Here is an 18,808-nt window from a genome sequence, read left to right as displayed (position 1 = left end):
TATTATGATTATGATTATTATGGCACCATCTGACATCTGTGGGGAAGTAGCAGCCTGTAATGAAAGGACCAAGGCAGTGACATCTCTGGCCCATCCCCTGTTTGGATATCAGCCAGCATGTCAATGCCTTAAATCAAGAAATAGTTTCCTAAGATCTACAAAGATACTCGCAGGAACACCTCAGCAACAACTTTATTTGTGTGTCCCGCCTCCATCTCTCACTCCTTCCTTCCTGGCCTGAGATGGAGGGATGGAGAATGACCTCCACAAGAGGAAACGAAATTTGGGACAGATGAGGTATCAAAGAAATTGCTTGGGGGGGGGGGGGACACACGGTGGTATGGCATAATATATATATATATATATGGGTGAAAATAACAGTGGATGCAAAAATGTATTGTAGAATTGTTTTGAATATTGAATATTATGCGTCTGCTGTATAACAAGGGGTGTCTATATTTTTTAAAAGAACTATATCAATGTCTTCTGTATCATGAGGAAAAGGAAGGGGGTGGAGGGGGGAAGAGAAGCCTTGTCTTTGTTATAGCTTTTACATCGATCTCTTTAACCCAAGCCCTAGTATTATAGACAGTGTCTAAAGTTTTGGAAGATCCAAATGTCCTCTGTGACAGAAACAAATGCACTCTTCTCCTCAGGACTTTGCCTTCCCACGCTATCCACTCTCCTTCCCGCCTTCTTTTCCAGTTCTTTGCATGTATTTCATATCATAACGACTGCCATATAGATCTAAAATATCAATTCCATTAGTTAGTAAATTAGGATTGTGTGGGTAAGAATTCACTATGTTACATTGTTATCTTCTTTTATTTAAACACTACACAAATATGTATTAATATATATGTTGTCGCTCTAAAATACCTAATTAACAAGGCTCGCAACCTTTTGTGTTCTAATCAAAGAGTGCTGATAGGTCAATTATTCAAAGTCTCTTGAATAAAGAGTTCAGAAATAGTACAAAATGTAACTGTATACTATTAATAATATTTTAGTCAACAGATCCTTCTGTGGCCATCTTCCTTTGCTTTGTGAATTCAATGAATGGCTTCCATTCTTCTTGGAAGTTTCTGTGTATTTGTTTGTTGTGCAGCTAAAGTTAGTTTGTCCTATTTGGCCATTTCAAAACCTTTTGTCATCCAGTTTTCTGGTGTTGGCATGTCTTGTTGTTTCCATAGTTTTGCGTATTCAGTTCTTGCTTCTGTTGTCATATAAAGAAAGAGTCTTTCTTGATGTTTCCCAGTAGAAAAAGTTATGGTTTTAATGGGATTTTGTACTCTAGAATAGTTTCCATGTCTGTGTGGATTTTTATTCAGAATTCGTTAGTCCCAACATATCATATGTGTGTGTGTGTGTATTTGAGAGTTTTTCTGGAGTTATGTACCATCTATAATAATAATAATAATAACTTTATTTTTATACCCCGCCTCTATCTCCCCGAAGGGGACTCAGGGCGGCTTACATGGGGCCAAGCCCGAATAAAAACAGTAGCAGTATAAAACACAGCAATAGACAACAACTTGCACAATAAAAAATAAAAAAATAAAATAAAACATTAGCCAATAAAAAACAAGAACTAATAAAAACATGGATTAAAACTGAGAGATTGTAAAAGTAGACTGGGTAAGGTGCACTATATAAATATTGTAGACACAAGGTGACTGATAAAGTGCTGCAAATTCTGGAAGTGCAAATTGGGATGGGAATAGACCCTGTGTCTATATCGAGTTGACAAAGGTAAAAGGTGCAAACCGGTACAAGAATGGTCACAGATACAGATTGCTTCTGGATTAGCAATCTTTATCTAAAGGCTTGAGTAAAGAGCCAGGTTTTCAAGCTCTTTCTGAATGCTACCAGGGTGGGGGCTTGTCTGATTTCCCTGGGGAGCGAGTTCCAGAGCCGGGGGGCCACCACGGAGAAGGCCCTCTCTCTCGTCCCCACCAACCGTGCTTGTGACGGAGGTGGGAGCGAGAGGAGGGCCTCCCCCGACGAACGAAGAGATCGTGCAGGTTCGTAGGGGGAGAGGCGATCCCTAAGGTAGGAGGGTCCCAAACCGTTCAGGGCTTTGTAGGTGATCACGTGCACCTTGAATTGGGTCCGGAAGGTGAACGGCAGCCAGTGGAGCTCCTTAAGCAGGAGGGTTGACCGCTCCCTATAATTTGCTCCAGTTAGAAGCAAGGCTGCCGAACGTTGAACTAGTTGGAGTTTCCGGGCCGTCTTCAAGGGCAGCCCCACGTAGAGTGCATTGCAATAGTCCAGTCTAGAGGTAACTAAGGCATGGACCACCGTGGCCAGATCAGACTTCACGAGGTAAGGTCGCAGTTGGCGCACAAGTTTTAATTGTGCAAAGGCCCTCCCGGTCACGGCCGACACCTGAGCATCAAGCGTCAGTGCTGAGTCCAGGAGGACCCCCAAACTGCGGACCTGCGCCTTCAGGGGGAGTGCGACCCCGTCAAGCACAGGTAGCCACCCAATACCCCGATCGGACATACGACTGACCTGGAGGACCTCTGTCTTGTCGGGATTAAGCTTCAGCTTATTCGCCCTCATCCAGCCCATCACAGCTGCCAAGCACTGGTTCAGTATCTGGGGGGCTTCCTTGGAGTTCGGTGGAAAGGAGTAGTAGAGTTGAGTGTCATCCGCGTAGAGATGGCACCGAACTCCAAAACTCCGGATGACCTCTCCCAGCGGTTTCATGTAGATGTTAAAAAGCATGGGGGACAGAATGGAACCTTGCGGGACCCCACAGGTCAAAGGCCAGGGGTCTGAGCAGGTGTCCCACAGCTTCACCAACTGGGAACGGCCCTCCAGGAAGGACTGAAGCCACGACAGAGCCATGCCCCCAAGGCCCATCCCGGAGAGCTGTCCCAGAAGGATACCATGGTCGATGGTATCGAAAGCCGCTGAGATGTCCAAGAGAACCAGCAGGGTCACACTCCCCCTGTCCAGCTCCCTGCGGAGGTCATCCACCAAGGCGACCAAAGCCGTCTCAGTACTGTGCCCAGGTCTAAAGCCAGACTGCGATGGGTCCAGAAAATCGGTGTCATCCAGGAAACCCTGGAGCTGCGAGGCAACCACCCGCTCCAGGACCTTGCCCAAGAAAGGGAGGTTCGAGATTGGTCTGTAGTTGTTTAGAATGGCCGAATCAAGGGAGGCCTTCTTCAATATAGGCCTCACTATGGCCTGTTTGAGGACAGATGGAAATTTGCCTTGATTCAAAGAGGCATTAATTATCATCACAAACCACTCTACCAACCCTCCTCTGGCCGATTTAATTAGCCACGAGGGGCAAGGGTCTGCAGAGCAAGTGGTCGCTCTCACCGCCCCAAGGATCCTGTCCACGTCATCCGGGCGAACAAGCTGAAACGAATCCCACAAGTTCGAACAGACAGGTGCCTCAGTTACCTCTTTTGGCATTGCAACAAAACTAGCATCCAAGTCGAAGCGAGTCTGAGCGACTTTGTCTGCAAAGTGGTGCGCGAACTCGCTGCACCGAGTTGCCGAGTCTTCAGGTGCCCCTCCCCCCTCAGGAGGGTGAAGGAGCTCCCCGACGACCCGAAACAACTCCGATGGTCTATTAGTTGCAGACGCTATGCGGGCAGTCGTGAAGGTCTTCCTGGCTGCCCGCAAAGCCGCGGAGTAGGCCCTAATAGCGGCTCTAGCCCGTGCTCGGTCAGAAACGCTACGAGTTTTCCGCCAGTGGCACTCTAGTCCCCTCCTCGAGCGCTTCATCACTGCCAGCTCCTCCGTGAACCAGGGAGCCGAAGTGACTCTTCGCAATGAGAGGGGACGTTCGGGGGCGATCATGTCAATTGCCCTGGACATCTCGCTATTGTAGCGATCTACCAAGGCATCGACAGGATCGTCAGCCTCCATGACAGGAAGATCCCCAAGAGACCTCAAGAATCCATCTGGATCCATCAGTCTCCTGGGGCGGACCATCTTAATGGGTCCACCACCCCTGCGGAGGTTTGAGGTCACAGAGAGTCTTAAACTGATCAGGTGGTGATCGGACCATGACAACGGAAGAATATTTTGCTCTTCCACTCCGACCTCACCATCTGCCGCAACAAAAACCAGGTCAAGTGTGTGTCCAGCTTGATGAGTGGGACCAGATATCACTTGGGACAGTCCCATGGTCGTCATGGCGGCCATGAAGTCTTCAGCTGCACCAGTTAATGTGGCCTCGGCATGAATGTTAAAGTCCCCCAGCACTACCAGCCGCTGAGAGACCAACGCCGCACCAGAGATCACCTCTGCCAGCTTGGGCAGGGAGACTGCCGTGTCGCGGGGTGGACGGTACACCAGCAGAATCCCCAAACTGTCCCGGGTACCCACCTTAAGATGGACACACTCAAAACCTGCAGATTGCGGGATGGCGCACCTGACCAGGGAGATTGTCTGCCGAAAGACCACCGCAACCTCACCTCCCCGCCCCCCGGCTCTGGCCTGCTGTTGCACCCCGAAACCTGGAGGACACAGCTGGGCGAGATTTACCCCGCCGGGCTCATCCAACCAGGTCTCGGTGATGCAAGCCAGATCCGCCGCTTCATCCAGGATCAAATCCTGGATGATAGCTGATTTACCATTGACGGATCTGGCATTAAATAGCAGGACCTTCAAACGGAGGGGACTGTCATCTATGTATCATTTTGTTGAAATTTTATTTAATTGTGTGACTCCTTGTAAATTTTAGTCATTTTTACCAGAGCTCTTCCCATTCTCGTGGACTTATTGCTCAGCCTAGACTTTTCACCCACTGAATCATAGGTTTTTTAATTTCTTCATCAATTGTAAAATCTTTCAGAAGAAATTGATGCAGCTTCCCAGCTGGCTTGTTTTTTGTCTGTAGCAGTTGGTTCTGCTTACAATATGAAACACATATATCAAACAACTACAATCACATTTCAAAATTCCATTTAAATTAAATTACATTCAAACCTTTATAAATATACATTTCAAGTCCAAACGCGGTCTGTCATTATACCTTGGATCATATAGTTGTCATTTCTGCTGCTACTATTGCTCAAAAGCCTGGTCCCACAACCTTTCTGCCTTTCTTTCACAGAGGAAATGTGATTTTTGGCTGAGAATTTCGGAGTAGAGCCTGTGGAGGGATTTCCTTCCCTTGAAAGAAAGAAGAGGGAGGAAAAACATCTTGGATACGGTTGGGTTCTTCACCAGAGTGGTTCCAACATGGAGAGACCCAACTCACGTGGGCCTGAAGCAGGACCTGGGGGCAGTGGGGAATCCTGGGAAAGAACCAGACATGAGTCCCTGAGTGTGGACCTTGACAGCTCGGACACACAGCGCCAGCGCTTCAGGCAGTCCTCCTACCAAGAGGGTGAAGGACCCAGAGGGGTTTGCAGTCGTCTCCACGATCTGTGCCGCCAGTGGCTGAAGCCAGAGCAGCACTCCAAGGCCGAGGTGCTGGACCTGGTGACCCTGGAGCAGTTCCTGAGCATCCTGCCCCCAGAGATGGGGAGCTGGGTCCGAGAGTGTGGGGCAGAGACCTGTTCCCAGGCAGTGGCCCTGGCGGAAGGCTTCCTCCTGAGTCGGGCCGAGGACAAGGAGCAGGAAGGACAGGTGAGAGCATTCCCTCTGGGTTTCACTAACCTGGGGGCTGATGGACAGGTTAAACGTACATCCTGCCTTTCTTCCAAGATGGGACCGATGTGGTGGATAAGCAAGGCCCTGCTCCCTCGGCCTCTCTCCCCACCTGCTCTGCCCCTCCATCTCTACCGTCAGCTTGGTTGATGCTCTGCTCAAGATAGAACATAGACAATGATGGGAGGGGGAGCGGGGCATTGGTTCCAAACTAGGTTGCCATCTCAGAGTTATTCTTTCCAAAAAGGTCTATAGGTCTGTGATATTTCTGAACTTTTTCCAAACTCCTTCTGGAATGCTCTGTGCTATTCCAGGCCCATAATAACTCCATGGAAGTCCTTCCACCAGAGGAATCTCCACCAGACACCACCCAGAGTCTCAGGCAGAAGGAGCTGAAGCGGGAAGGAGACGTGGCTGCCGCCTTGCAGGGTGAGAAGGGACTCTTCAGGGAGTTTTGGGGGTTTGTGCCAGTGGAAATCCCACTTTGGGGGGATGATTGCACACCCACAGTTTGAGCTTCAGAAGGTGAAGGATCATTTGGCCTTGAGATGGGTATATATCTTAAACTCATGTCCTTTGTGTGATGTTTTATGGACTTAATATGTATTTTATAGAAAGGCAGTTTTAATGTAGATCTTTTATAGTTATATATATATCTTTGTTGAATTTTGACAATGTTTGTGTTTTTAAAATTATGTTGTAACCTCCCTCGAACTGCAAGGAGAGGCGAGTAAGAAATAAAATTATTATTATTATCATTATTATTGTTATTGTTATATGTACACATTCAGTTGCTAGAGGTGTAACTTCAGTTTGATTTGCAGTTTTCTTTCTTGCAATAGGACTGAAAACGCAGCCTTCAGTGTCTTCCCAGGTGGGACCCTAAGCTGAGCCGAGCCCTGAAACTGAGCTGGAAGACAAACAGACGGCAAAGAATCACTTTAGTCAATTGAAACACCAAGCCCAGTGCTAGTTTCATTCGAACATCCTCACAGCACTGCTTGCGAGATAAAGTCCTAAACCCTAACTCATTGGTTTCTTTATAGGACTGCAATGGTCACCTCTGAGGCCTGTTTCTGTGACCAGCTTTCCACCCCTTGCTCTCTCTCCAGGGTCTGGAATGATGCTGTTGCCGAATCCTCAGCCGTTTCTCCCCCTTTGCGATGGAGTGGGACTGAGTCAGGTAAGCAGAAGGATTCCTGGGAGAGGAGGACTGGGCCTGCCGGGGTGCCTTTGGTTCCAGAATTAATGGCCAAATATCTGTTGAAACAGACAAGATGGAATGTGTTTCCTTAGAAGTGAAATACGGAAGGTACAATTGCAAACCGTGCCAACAAGGAGGGAAAAAATGAAGAGAGAACTAAAGAAACCAGAATCGATGTTCAAAGAAATTTCAACGGAGCTATGATTGAAAAGGGACATGGAAATTGTTAGGGGACCTCTTTTTTGGGGGGGGGGGGGGGTCACCAAGGAATGTAAACAACTAATCAGCATAAGTAGGGAAAAAGTCTAACTCAGAAAATGAGGTCAGATGAAAAAATGTGCCAAGAGTAGGGTCTGTGCCTGGAGAAGGTGGTGGAATGCTAACCGGGGATAGGCAAGAGTTAGAACATGATCTCCCAAAAGGAAATGGGTATTCTACCTGAGCAAGATGGAGCAACTGGGGAAATGCAACCCAAAATGGGTAAAGAAGTGGTCCAGGAATACCTGGCCACTCTCGATGAATCCCAGTCTCCAGGGCCAGGTGAACTACAGCCAAGGGTATTGAACTAACAGCAGTAATCCCAGAACCACTGTCAATCCTCTTTCTTCATTTTTGGGAACAGGAGAAGTCCCAGCAGGCTGGAGGAGGCAAAAGTTGTCTCTGTCTCCAAGAATGGACCAAAAAGAGGTCCCCTAACAATGACCATCCAGTTATCTTGACTTGTCCCATAAGCAGTTGGAGCAGCTGTTTAGACTCCCGAATGTTTATAAGGAGGAGATCGTTTGATGTGGATCGATAATAGTTATAGAGGGAGCGGATCTGTTTGTTTGCTATTATGCACTCTTTATCGAACCAATTTTTGGATCTGACCCTGGGTTGCCTCGGCATTCTTTGCCAATCGTATAGTTTTTAAAAGATAGGTTTTATAAGGGATTCAAACCCGGTGATGCCTCCTCGAAATCTGGGATTTCAATGATCATCGTTTCTATGGACAACACTTCCTAAGAGTTCAAGATATCCAGGCACACCCCTTTTGTCTTAACGTTCCGCTTCAGCCTGGTGTATTGTGGGTAGGCTTGTCCAGGTGGGGAAGTGCTGCTTCTCTCCAAAACCAGGAGAAGTGGGAGATAGATGATCACTAAGCAAGGAATTGTCTATAGCAAATGAATCAATGTCACTAGCTATGGAGGGAGAAGTCAGAAGATAGTCTATGACACTAGAGCCCCTTGGTGAGACCAATGTATATTCTCCAGAGTCAGGAAACTGAGTAAGTCCATTTAGCCGGGACAGGTTGAGCTGCGTGGCCATTTTGGTCAGGCACTTTCCGGCTTGGTTTCACGGTTGGTCCTTAGAGTGTCGGGCTTCTGGTGTCAGGAGAGAGTTGAAGGGATCTTTGTCCAGGCCCTCTTCTCTCAACACATTTATTCAACTAGATCCTACCCTTGCATTGAAGTCACCCGTTATCTTGACCTAAATAACAGGAAAAATGTTGGAGCAGATCATGAAGAAGGCCATCTGGAATCACTTGGGAAAAGTGCTGTAATCAGTGAAGGACAAGATGAGTTTCTCCAAAACAAGTCATGCCAGACTAATGTGTTTTTCAGTAGAGTTACACGCTTGGTAGAGGAAGGAAATGCAGTGGATGTAGCACATCTTGCTTTCAGTAAGACCTCTGGAAAGGCCTCCCATGGTTTCACAAACAACTAGTAAAAAGTGGGCTGGATAATACTCCTGTTCGGTGGATTTGTAATGGTTTGAGCGACAAAGGGTGGAGTGTCGCAGGGTTCTGTCCTGGGCCCAGTACTGCTCAACATGCGTATCATAGTTTGAGATGACACCAAATTAGCAGGTATAGCTGACAGTCTAGAAGATAGGATCAGAATTCAAAATGGCCTGAACATGTTAGAGAGCTGGGCCAAAACTAACCCACTTAATGTCAACAAAAATATATGTAGAGTTGTACACTTAGGCAGGAGAAAAATGCCATGCACAGGAACAGGATGGGCGACACCTGGCTTGACAGGCATTCATATGATGGGATCTTGGAGTGTTAGAGGACTACAAGTTGAACATGAGCCAACAATGTGAGGCAGCAACTGAAAAGACAATGGGATTTTGGGCTCCATCCTAAGGAATATCGTGTCTAGATTCAGGGAAGTCATGGCAACCTTCTTTCTGCTTTGGGGAGACCTCACCTGAAATACCACTGTGTCCAGTTCTGGGCACCACAATAAAGGCTGGAACATGCTCAGATTCCATTTCTTATTCTACGTATCAATTAAGAAATGGTTCTGACTGTGACCAACCCGTCATCTCTACAAAGCTTACAACTGTGGCATGGAGGCCTTGGCCCTTTCCCTTTCAAACAACCAACAGGAATGTAAATCTGCTTTAAAGAATTTCTTGTTATTATTTTTCTTGATCGCTCTCACGTGAGAAGGGAATCTCTTCTTCTTCCGCCAGGGCCCAATCGCCTTTGAGGACGTGGCTGTGGATTTCTCCCTGGAGGAGTGGGTTCTCCTGAATCCGGACCAGAAAGCCTTGCACAAGCAGGTCATGGAGGAGATGAATGGGATTGTGGCCTCTCTTGGTAAGGCTCCCTCACTGATGGGGATTTCTGTTTCAAAAGGCAGTATTAGCCTAAATCATCACAGTCACTGAGGGTCTGTAAGGCAGGGCTTATGTTAGAAATATGTGACATAAGAGTAACAACAACAACAATAATAATAATATAACATTAGTGCCAATTCAGACTCAAGTGGGAAGATTACCATAACGAGTCAAAGCATATTCCCCCTCTCTCAAATATATTATATATTACTGTATTTTATATTGTACATTATGTACACTATATATATGTAATAAATATTATATTATTAGCATAGCATGTTACTGGTAGGAGGGCTCCAGAGCATCTGTTGGTGATGTGGGGAGGGGTCTCCAACTGATGGCACAGTAGACAAGATGGAACTGTCTTCCTGGTTCCCCCTCTCTCCTAACGTTTCGCCCGTATTTATGGCAGGTATCCTGAGAGGTGGGAGGTATATTGGAAACTAGGCTAGTGAGGTTTATAGATCTGTTTTTCCCATATACCTGACAACCTCTGAGGATGCCTGCCATAGATGCAGGCAAACATCAGGAGAGAATACTTCTGAAACATGGCCATACAGCCCAGAAAACATGGCCATACAGCCCAGTGTTTACAAAAAACACTAACTACATTTCTTAATAGTCAATGACTGGGTCTGAGCTACTCTCTGTTTCCATCTCTTCTCGGGTTTAAAAGGGAGGGAAAAGCTCCAAGCCCTACATCTCTCCTGAGACACAAGCAGAGAGAGGTCTCAATGCACACAGCACACACGGAGATATAAAAGTCAGAAATCTTGCACCATTCTACAAAACCAATCAGAATGAGAAAAAGAAATGAGAGAAAGAAAGAGAAAGAAGAGAACAAATAGATACATCCCAACTGTCAATCAGGAGACAAGGGGGAGGGATTCCCTCAGCCTCTTCTGAAACTAGCTCCCTGTTCCTCATTGGGGACTGCAGACTTGAGCAGCGTGGGGTTGAATCACAACAGATGGATCAGCAGCTCTTTCCTCTGGTCCAGTCTTGTCCTTCCTCCCAAACTGGGATGGTGTGGAGGCCGTCTCTTCTCTCTCACGTGGGATGTTACGTGGATGCCACTCTATCTGGCCGAGTCCTACAGACATCCCTTTTTTGTTCCCTTTTCTGCCTTCATCATTGTTCTCCACCTTTTCTTTACTGTCACGGTTTTGCACGTTCACAGCTTTGTCAGGCAAATCTATCCCTTTGGAACTCATATTTACAGCCAACTTCCATAAAGTGTAAGAGTCCCATTTGGCAGTTGATGGGAGAAGTGTATCTGTATCATCCGGCGCAGTCTGTCTCCCACCGGGATCCACGGCTGTTTCTCTCGGCAGCAACATACAGTGGGTCTCTCTGTGCACCAGACACCTGCCAGGAGGGCCACTGATCTGTGCATGTGCTTTCTTCTGCGTGAGTATGGCGACGAAGAGAAAGAAGGACGTTGGATCCATGGAGCAGAAACCTGGACAAAGGAGAGACAAGGCAGAAGGTAGCCAACAACTATGGTGTCGAACGGGTAGCAGTAGGAGAATGGAAATGGAATCGATTGTAGATAGAAAAATGGTGTTCTCCAAAGTTACCGATGGTGTGCTGAAAGAGAGGAAAACAATGAAAAATGTGACTATGAAAAAGTTATTGAAGCTTTGTATGTTTGGTTTACGCAGCTGAGAGACAAAGGTGTGTGTATTTCAGGGCCTATTTTACAGCAAAAGGTATTGCGTTTTCAAAAAGAATTTAATGAAGGGGAATCAGATTTTACAGCAAGCATTGGCTCGACAGGTGGAAGAAACGTTATGGAATCCATTAGTTAAGTGTTTGTGGTGAGAAGCTGTCATCAAATTTTCAAGAAATAGAGGCATTCAAGAAAGAAATTCAAGGGGAAAAAAATTCAAGACTTTGTTGAAACTGAAAGCCTAACGGGTGATCAGATGTTTAATTGTGACGAGACCGGCCTCAATTGCAAAATTTTACCGAGCAGGAGTCTTGCAGCCAGAACTGAAGCAGCAGCCCCTGGCTAAAAGCGTAGTAAAGAAAGGCTGACAATGTTAGCATGCAGCAGTGCTACAGCAAACCACAAAATGGACCTCGCAATGATTGGGAAGCCCAAAAATCCAAGAGCCTTTAAAACAGTTTCAAAAATTGCTCTTCCTGTAAAAAACTACAATCAAAAAAGTTTGTTGATGACCAGTGAAATGTTCAAAAACTATTATTATTATTATTATTATTATTATTATTATTATTACACGTTATTTATATTCCGCTCTATCTCCCCAAGGGGACTGAGGGCAGATCACCAATACACATACACGGCAAACATTCAATACCGTTTGGACAGAACAGAATAAGACAAACAGAAGGAGGTAGGTAGTCTTGAAGTCCAGTTTTTTGGTGCCTTGGAGGCTGATGTTGGGCTCAGATTCAGTCACAGGGGTGCTGTTGCTTCATTCTCTATGACGGAGAGCTATCAGAACTTCCTCCTTCCAACTTCCTCTTTGTCACCACATTTCTGGTCTTGATGTTTATGATGTCGCAAAATACCTCCCCCGCAATTTATGGTACCTAATTTCTCTACTTACAGCTCATAGACTGTTTTTGAACTGCTTAGGTAAACAGTGAGCTGGGCTGGAGGTCGAGCGCTCACCCCCGACCGGGCTTCGAACTGGCCACCTTTCGGTTGGTGGATCTTATTACTGCTGTTGATTTACCAGTTGTGCTACAGCCCAGCCCTAAGGAATTTGTTCCTTCCACGGAGGAATTTTTGAAGGAAATTTACCTGCCCAGGAAAGTGGTTTTGTTGCTAGACAATGCCCCGACGCACCCTGATGCAGAGGAGCTTCAAGAGGGGGACATGAAGGCGATGTTTCTGCCACCGAATGTAACCGTCATATGCCAACCGATGGATCAGGGCGTTTTGGAAGAACTCAAAAGGAACTATTGCAGGAAGCTATTCTCGGCAAGGATAGAAGAAATGGAATAAGTTGTTAGGCCTCTCAGGATCTAACACAAGGATAGGGTTTGGGCTCTAGAAACCGCAATGACACACATCAAGCAACAAGAAAAAGCTCCGGGGATGGACATAAGAATGCCGCAAAGATGGCGAGACTTGGCAGCGGAGAAATGGCAATCGTTGGAAAAGCAGGCAAGGGTCACAGATTTTAAAAAATCTTCACAAGACTGAACTTTTTATGGATTTAACTTCCAACAGTGTTTTATGCAATTCTATATTTATAGTCAAGTTTTTAGTAATATTGTTTGTAGTCAATGCTTTCAATACATTGCGATGTTTGGTGCTAAATTCGTAAATACAGTGATTTCTCCATCATGTTACCGTGTATTGAACTGCTTTATCTGTCAACTTGTTGTAAAACATGATGTTATGGTGCTTAATTTGTAAAATCATAATGTAATTTGATATTTAATAGGCTTTCCCTTAATTCCGCCTTATTATCCAACATTTTTGCTTAGCCAACGTTCTGCCGGCCAGTTTATGTTGGATAAGTGAGACTCTACTGTTGTACTCTGAAATTAGGTATGGGATCTTCTACGTTGGAGCGGAAAAATCCAACCTTAAGGGAGCATGGAAAAAGAGAACGGGGATTGGGGGAGAGAAATAAAAAGGAGGGAAGGATGGTGAAATGGGTGGTAGTTGGTAAAGTCTAAAGCTAGAGAAAAAGGCAAGCATTTGGATGTGAAGGGAAAAGGCATCCATTCCCCAGAGAGAAGGAGACGGAATAAAAAACCGGGCTGGGCTGAGCAACAGGGAGCCTCTGGAGCGTATGTTACTCATCTCTCTCTTAGAAGCTCCAGGCAGACAACCAGGGTCCATCTTCACTGAACAAGGGGAGGGGAAAGGACAACAGGCATATCTTCTTTTCCTCCATGTTTATGTTGTCTTAAGGATCATTTCAGTCCACTCCTTATCCCACTTCCTTTGAGTCTTTATGACGCACACTGAGGAATGATTTTTTATGTTCTTCTTCTTCACAGTAGATAACGGGGAGAAGAGCCATGTATGCACCAAATACAGGAAGCATTTGGGACACAACGGGTGCCTTCATCGACACCAGCAAGCCCACAGAGAAGATGGAGGTTCTGCCAGAGAAAGGCCCAACAAATGCATTGTATGTGGGCAATGTTTTACCCAAAATGTGGCACTTGTCCTTCACAAGACACTTGATGTTGGGAAAAGCCATCTTAAAGGGAAAGTATCTGCAAAATGTGTGGTGAAACACAAGAAATTTCACACAGGTCAGGAACAATACAGATGCCAAGAGTGTGGGAAGTGTTTTGCTTCCAGTTCAGCCTTGGTGAGGCTCAAAAGACTCCACACAGGAGAGAAGCCACACCAATGTCAGGAGTGTGGGAAATGTTTTACTTGCAGTTCAACCTTGGTGAGCCACAAAAGACTCCACACAGGAGAGAAGCCACACCAATGTCAGGAGTGTGGGAAATGTTTTGCTGAAAGTTCAGCCTTGTTGAGCCACAAAAGAGTCCACACCAGGGAGAAGCCATACAAATGTGAGGAGTGTGGGAAATGCTCTGCTTCCCATTCAGACTTGTTGAAGCACAAAAGACTCCACACAGGAGAGAAGCCATACCAGTGCCAGGAGTGTGGGAAATGTTTTGCTTGCAGTTCAACCTTGGTGAGCCACAAAAGACTCCACACAGGAGAGAAGCCATACCAATGCCAGGAGTGTGGGAAATGTTTTGCTGACAGTTCAGCCTTGTTGAGCCACAAAAGACTCCACACAGGAGAGAAGCCATACCAATGCCAGGAGTGTGGGAAATGTTTTGCTGAAAGTTCAGCCTTGGTGAAACACAAAAGAGTCCACACCAGGGAGAAGCCATACAAATGTGAGGAGTGTGGGAAATGTTCTGCTTCCCGTTCAGACTTGTTGAAGCACAAAAGACTCCATACAGGAGAGAAGCCATACCAATGCCAGGAGTGTGGGAAATGTTTTGCTGAAAGTTCAGCCTTGTTGAGCCACAAAAGAGTCCACACCAGGGAGAAGCCATACAAATGTGAGGAGTGTGGGAAATGCTCTGCTTCCCATTCAGACTTGTTGAAGCACAAAAGACTCCACACAGGAGAGAAGCCATACCAGTGCCAGGAGTGTGGGAAATGTTTTGCTTGCAGTTCAACCTTGGTGAAACACAAAAGACTCCACACAGGAGAGAAGCCATACCAATGCCAGGAGTGTGGGAAATGTTTTGCTGAAAGTTCAGCCTTGGTGAAACACAAAAGAGTCCACACCAGGGAGAAGCCATACAAATGTGAGGAGTGTGGGAAATGTTCTGCTTCCCGTTCAGACTTGTTGAAGCACAAAAGACTCCATACAGGAGAGAAGCCATACAAATGCCAGGAGTGTGGGAAATGTTTTGCTGAAAGTTCAGCCTTGGTGAGGCACAAAAGAGTCCACACAGGAGAGAAGCCATACCAATGCCAGGAGTGTGGGACATGTTTTACTTGCAGTTCAACCTTGGTGAGGCACAAAAGACTCCACACAGGAGAGAAGCCATACCAATGCCAGGAGTGTGGGAAATGTTTTGCTTACAGTTCAAACTTGTTGAGCCACAAAAGACTCCACACAGGAGAGAAGCCATACCAATGCCAGGAGTGTGGGAAATGTTTTGCTTTCAGTTCACACTTGGTGAGCCACAAAAGACTCCACACAGGAGAGAAGCCATACCTATGCCAGGAGTGTGGGAAATGTTTTGCTGTCAGTTCACACTTGGCGAGGCACAAAAGAAGCCACACAGGAGAGAAGCCATATAAATGCCATGAATGTGGAAAATGTTTTACTCAGAGTTCAGCCCTTAACCAGCACCAGAGAACACATACCGGCTAAAAAACAGCCATTGTGGGTAAATGTCTGATTTCAAACTTTGAGAAGTTCTGCGTCAGATTTGGTGGAGTCCCCGTTCTTGTCATTTGAACCTGTAAGTTGGAGGTCTGTTCTCTGGAGCAGCAGAAAGCAAGCTCTGTGTGACAATCCCTCAGAGCAGTGGTTCTCAACCTGTGGGTCCCTAGATGTTTTGGCCTTCAACTCCCATAAATCCTAACAGCTGGTAAACTGGCTGGGATTTCTGGGAGTTGTAGGCCAAAACACCCGGGGACCCACAGGTTGAGGACCACTGCTTCAATGTCAGTTCCTGGAAGGTGTAGAAGACAAAGATAGGCTCACACAGCTTGTAGCTATGGAAAACTTTATTGAATCCGCCTTACCAAAATGGCCGCAAAGCTTCTACTGCCCGTCTTCCGCTCTTTCCCCTCAGTATATTGGGTGGTTGCTTCCCTCCTCCCTTCACGTCTCTTCTTCTCCATTCACACCTCCCTTTCCTTTTGTCCTTTCCCACGTTTGAAGACCAGACCCCGTCATAAATCAGCCTTCCCAGCCAAATGGTCTTCTTTATCCGATTTGTTGTAGTCAGGTGTGAAAAGAACAGCTTGGAGAATGCTGATCTTTTTGCATCCTGACATTCAGAGAGTAAAATACGGTCTGCCTTCTAACCTTCCCTTCCTTTGATTTCTTTTCTCTTGCCCTTCCTTCCCTTTTCTTCCTTCTTTCCTTCTATCCTTGTCTTCTTGTCCCTTCCTTTGCCTTCTTTTCTCTTGCCCTTCATTCCTTCCTTTTTCTCTTCTCTTCCCATCCTGCCCTTTGCTGCCTTTTCTCTTCCTCTTCCATCCTTTTTCTCTTCCCTCCCTTTTCTCCCCTTTGCCTTTTCTCTTGCCCTTCCTTCCTTTTTTCTTCCCTTCACTTCCCTTCCTTTTCCTTCTTTTCTCTTGCCCTTTCTTCCTTTATCTCTTCTCTCCTCTTCCCTTCCTTTGCCTTCTTTTCTCTTGCCTTCTTTCCTTGCTTTTTCTTGCTCTTCGCTTGCCTTCCCTTCCTTTGCCCATCATATGTTATGGACTGGAGTAGAGTACAATATATGTTTCATTTGATGCCTTATGAACTTGAATGCAAACTATAATTGTTTTTATTAATCTGTTTATCCTATTATATTATATTATTGATGTACTCTGATTGTTGTTTATGTGAGTTTAATATGTCGTAAGCCTCTTTGGGTCCAGTGAGGGAGAAAAGCAGGATATAAATAAAGATTCATCATCATCATCATCATCATCATTATTATTTTCTCTTGCCATTCTTTACTTCCCTTTTTCTCTTCCCTTCCATCCCTTTGCCCTCTTTTCCCTTGCCCTTCCTTCCTTCTTTCCTTGCTTTACCTTCCCTTCCCTTCTTTTCTCTTGCCCTTCCTTCCTTTTGCTCTTCTCTTCCCATATATTCCTTTGCCTTATTTTCTCTTCCCCTTCCTTCCCTTCCTTTGTCTTCTTTTCTCTTGCCCTTCCTTCCCTTTTTCTCTTCTCTTCCCATATTTTCCTTTGCCTTATTTTCTCTTCCCCTTCCTTCCTTCCCTTCCTTTGTCTTCTTTTCTCTTGTCCTTCCTTCCTTTTTTTCTTCTCTTCCCATATTTTCCTTTGCCTTATTTTCTCTTCCCCTTCCTTCCTTCCCTTCGTCTTCTTTTCTCTTGCCCTTCCTTCCTTTTTCTCTTCTCTTCCCATATTTTCCTTTGCCTTATTTTCTCTTCCCCTTCCTTCCTTCCCTTCCCTTCCTTTGTCTTCTTTTCTCTTGCCCTTCCTTCCTTTTTCTCTTCCCATATTTCCCTTTGCCTTATTTTCTCTTCCCCTTCCTTCCTTCCTTCCCTTCCTTTGTCTTCTTTTCTCTTGCCCTTCCTTCCTTTTTCTCTTCCCATATTTCCCTTTGCCTTATTTTCTCTTCCCCTTCCTTCCTTCCTTCCCTTCCTTTGTCTTCTTTTCTCTTGCCCTTCCTTCCTTTTTCTCTTCTCTTCCCATATTTTCCTTTGCCTTATTTTCTCTTCCCCTTCCTTCCCTTCCCTTCCTTTGTCTTCTTTTCTCTTGTCCTCCCTTCCTTTTTCTCTTCTCTTCCCATATTTTCCTTTGCCTTATTTTCTCTTCCCCTTCCTTCCTTCCCTTCCTTTGTCTTTTTTCTCTTGTCCTTCCTTCCTTTTTCTCTTGTCTTCCCATATTTTCCTTTGCCTTATTTTCTCTTCCCCTTCCTTCCTTCCCTTCCCTTCCTTTGTCTTCTTTTCTCTTGCCCTTCCTTCCTTTTTCTCTTCTCTTCCCATCCTTTCCACTACCGAGAAGGAAGGCCCTGTCTCTCATCCCTGCCAATCATGCCAGCAAAGAGGGCGGGATTGAGAGCAGGGCCTCTCCAGACGGTCTTAGACTCCGAGATGGTTCATAAGGGGAGAGACGTTTGGACAGGTAACCCATCCAACACAGGCTGTGACCCTGTGCCCTGTTTGGCCTTGCGACTGACAAGGAAGACCTCTGCGTACAGATGACATTGAACTCCAAAACTCCAGATGATCTCTCCCAACGGCTTCATGTTGATGTTACACAGCGTGGGAGACAGTATTGAACCCTGCGGGGATTCTGGCAAGGGATTCTGCTTTTCCTGCCTGGCAGAAGGGGGTTGGACTAGATGGCCCTCGTGGTCTCTTCCAAATATACTATTCTGTGAATCTCTGATTTGGGTAAGAAGGTAAGGCCCTAGAGAAGTGTGGGGGGGAGGGAGTCCTCTCTCTGGATGACCCCAAAAAGAGGCTGGAGAGCGACCTGCGGAGGATGGTCTGGCTGGTGACGCTGCTTGGAGAGAATGGGGCTGGACTCCACGACCCACGGGATCAGTGGTTTCATGGCGAAAGAACACACATCTCCTCCTCCTCCTCCCAGTCAGTTTGGGTTGTGTGCTGAGGGGCTAATCATCTTCAGACCACGCAGGAATAAACCACCAAAGCACCCCCAACAGATGGTCATACCATCTCAGCTTAAAAACCTCCAAAGGAGACTCTTATGGACTCCCGATAGGAGCAGACTCCACTACTGAACAGCTCTGACCTTCAGGAAATGCTTTCTGTTGTGTAGGTGAGGCCTGCACAACTAGTCAGTGTTAATGAGTGATGGAAGGAAAGGAGAAGCAGAGTAAAACACACACACAAGACCCCTGCTAGACAGGCAGGTGAATTCAGTCCTCTCACGGCCTCCTCCAGCTATACAATGGGACAGACTGTCTCATAGGCAAGGAGTGGATTCCAACCCCCAAAACACTGCAGAGTCCTGGTCACAGTTTCACAGCTCTGGCCTTGTAAACTAGTTCGTCTCTTTGAATAAACACTCTTGAGTTCTGACTTTCATCCAAAGTCCTTGGAGGTTTTATTCTTGATTTATTCACTACTTATAACTATTTACAGGTCTTCTCTTAATATACAAAGATACACAATAAGAATGAGTAAGGGCTGTTGGAGAGTGGCCTAGGCTGCCTCAGAGTGTCGTGGAGTGTCCTTCTC

At 46.0% G+C, this 18,808-nt stretch overlaps 1 protein-coding gene and 1 pseudogene across 4 annotated transcripts in view; both read left to right on the top strand.

Annotated features, from left to right (window-relative positions):
- Positions 1-8,314, top strand: part of LOC103282550 (zinc finger protein 24) — a 45,766-nt gene extending 37,452 nt beyond the window's left edge. For 2 of the 4 annotated variants that reach the window (XM_062972860.1, XM_062972861.1), the window contains exons 2-4: positions 5,084-5,601; positions 5,937-6,051; positions 6,735-8,314. In XM_062972860.1, the coding sequence (XP_062828930.1) occupies positions 5,212-5,601; positions 5,937-6,051; positions 6,735-6,871 (642 nt within the window). In that variant the 5' untranslated portion in view covers positions 5,084-5,211 and the 3' untranslated portion in view covers positions 6,872-8,314. Of the gene's footprint in view, positions 1-5; positions 298-5,083; positions 5,602-5,936; positions 6,052-6,464 lie in introns of those variants that run through there. The other 2 variants (XM_062972862.1, XM_062972863.1) reach the window with 2 other exon arrangements.
- A 140-nt stretch (positions 8,315-8,454) lies between these two features.
- The window catches only part of LOC134296875 (zinc finger protein 91-like), a 36,294-nt pseudogene continuing 25,940 nt past the window's right edge, over positions 8,455-18,808 (top strand).

Source organism: Anolis carolinensis, chromosome 2, assembly GCF_035594765.1.
Source record: "Anolis carolinensis isolate JA03-04 chromosome 2, rAnoCar3.1.pri, whole genome shotgun sequence".
NCBI classification, from domain to species: Eukaryota; Metazoa; Chordata; class Lepidosauria; order Squamata; family Dactyloidae; genus Anolis; species Anolis carolinensis.
The sequence above is the reverse complement of the archived record's forward strand: the minus strand, read 5'-3'. Positions and strand labels throughout refer to the sequence as shown.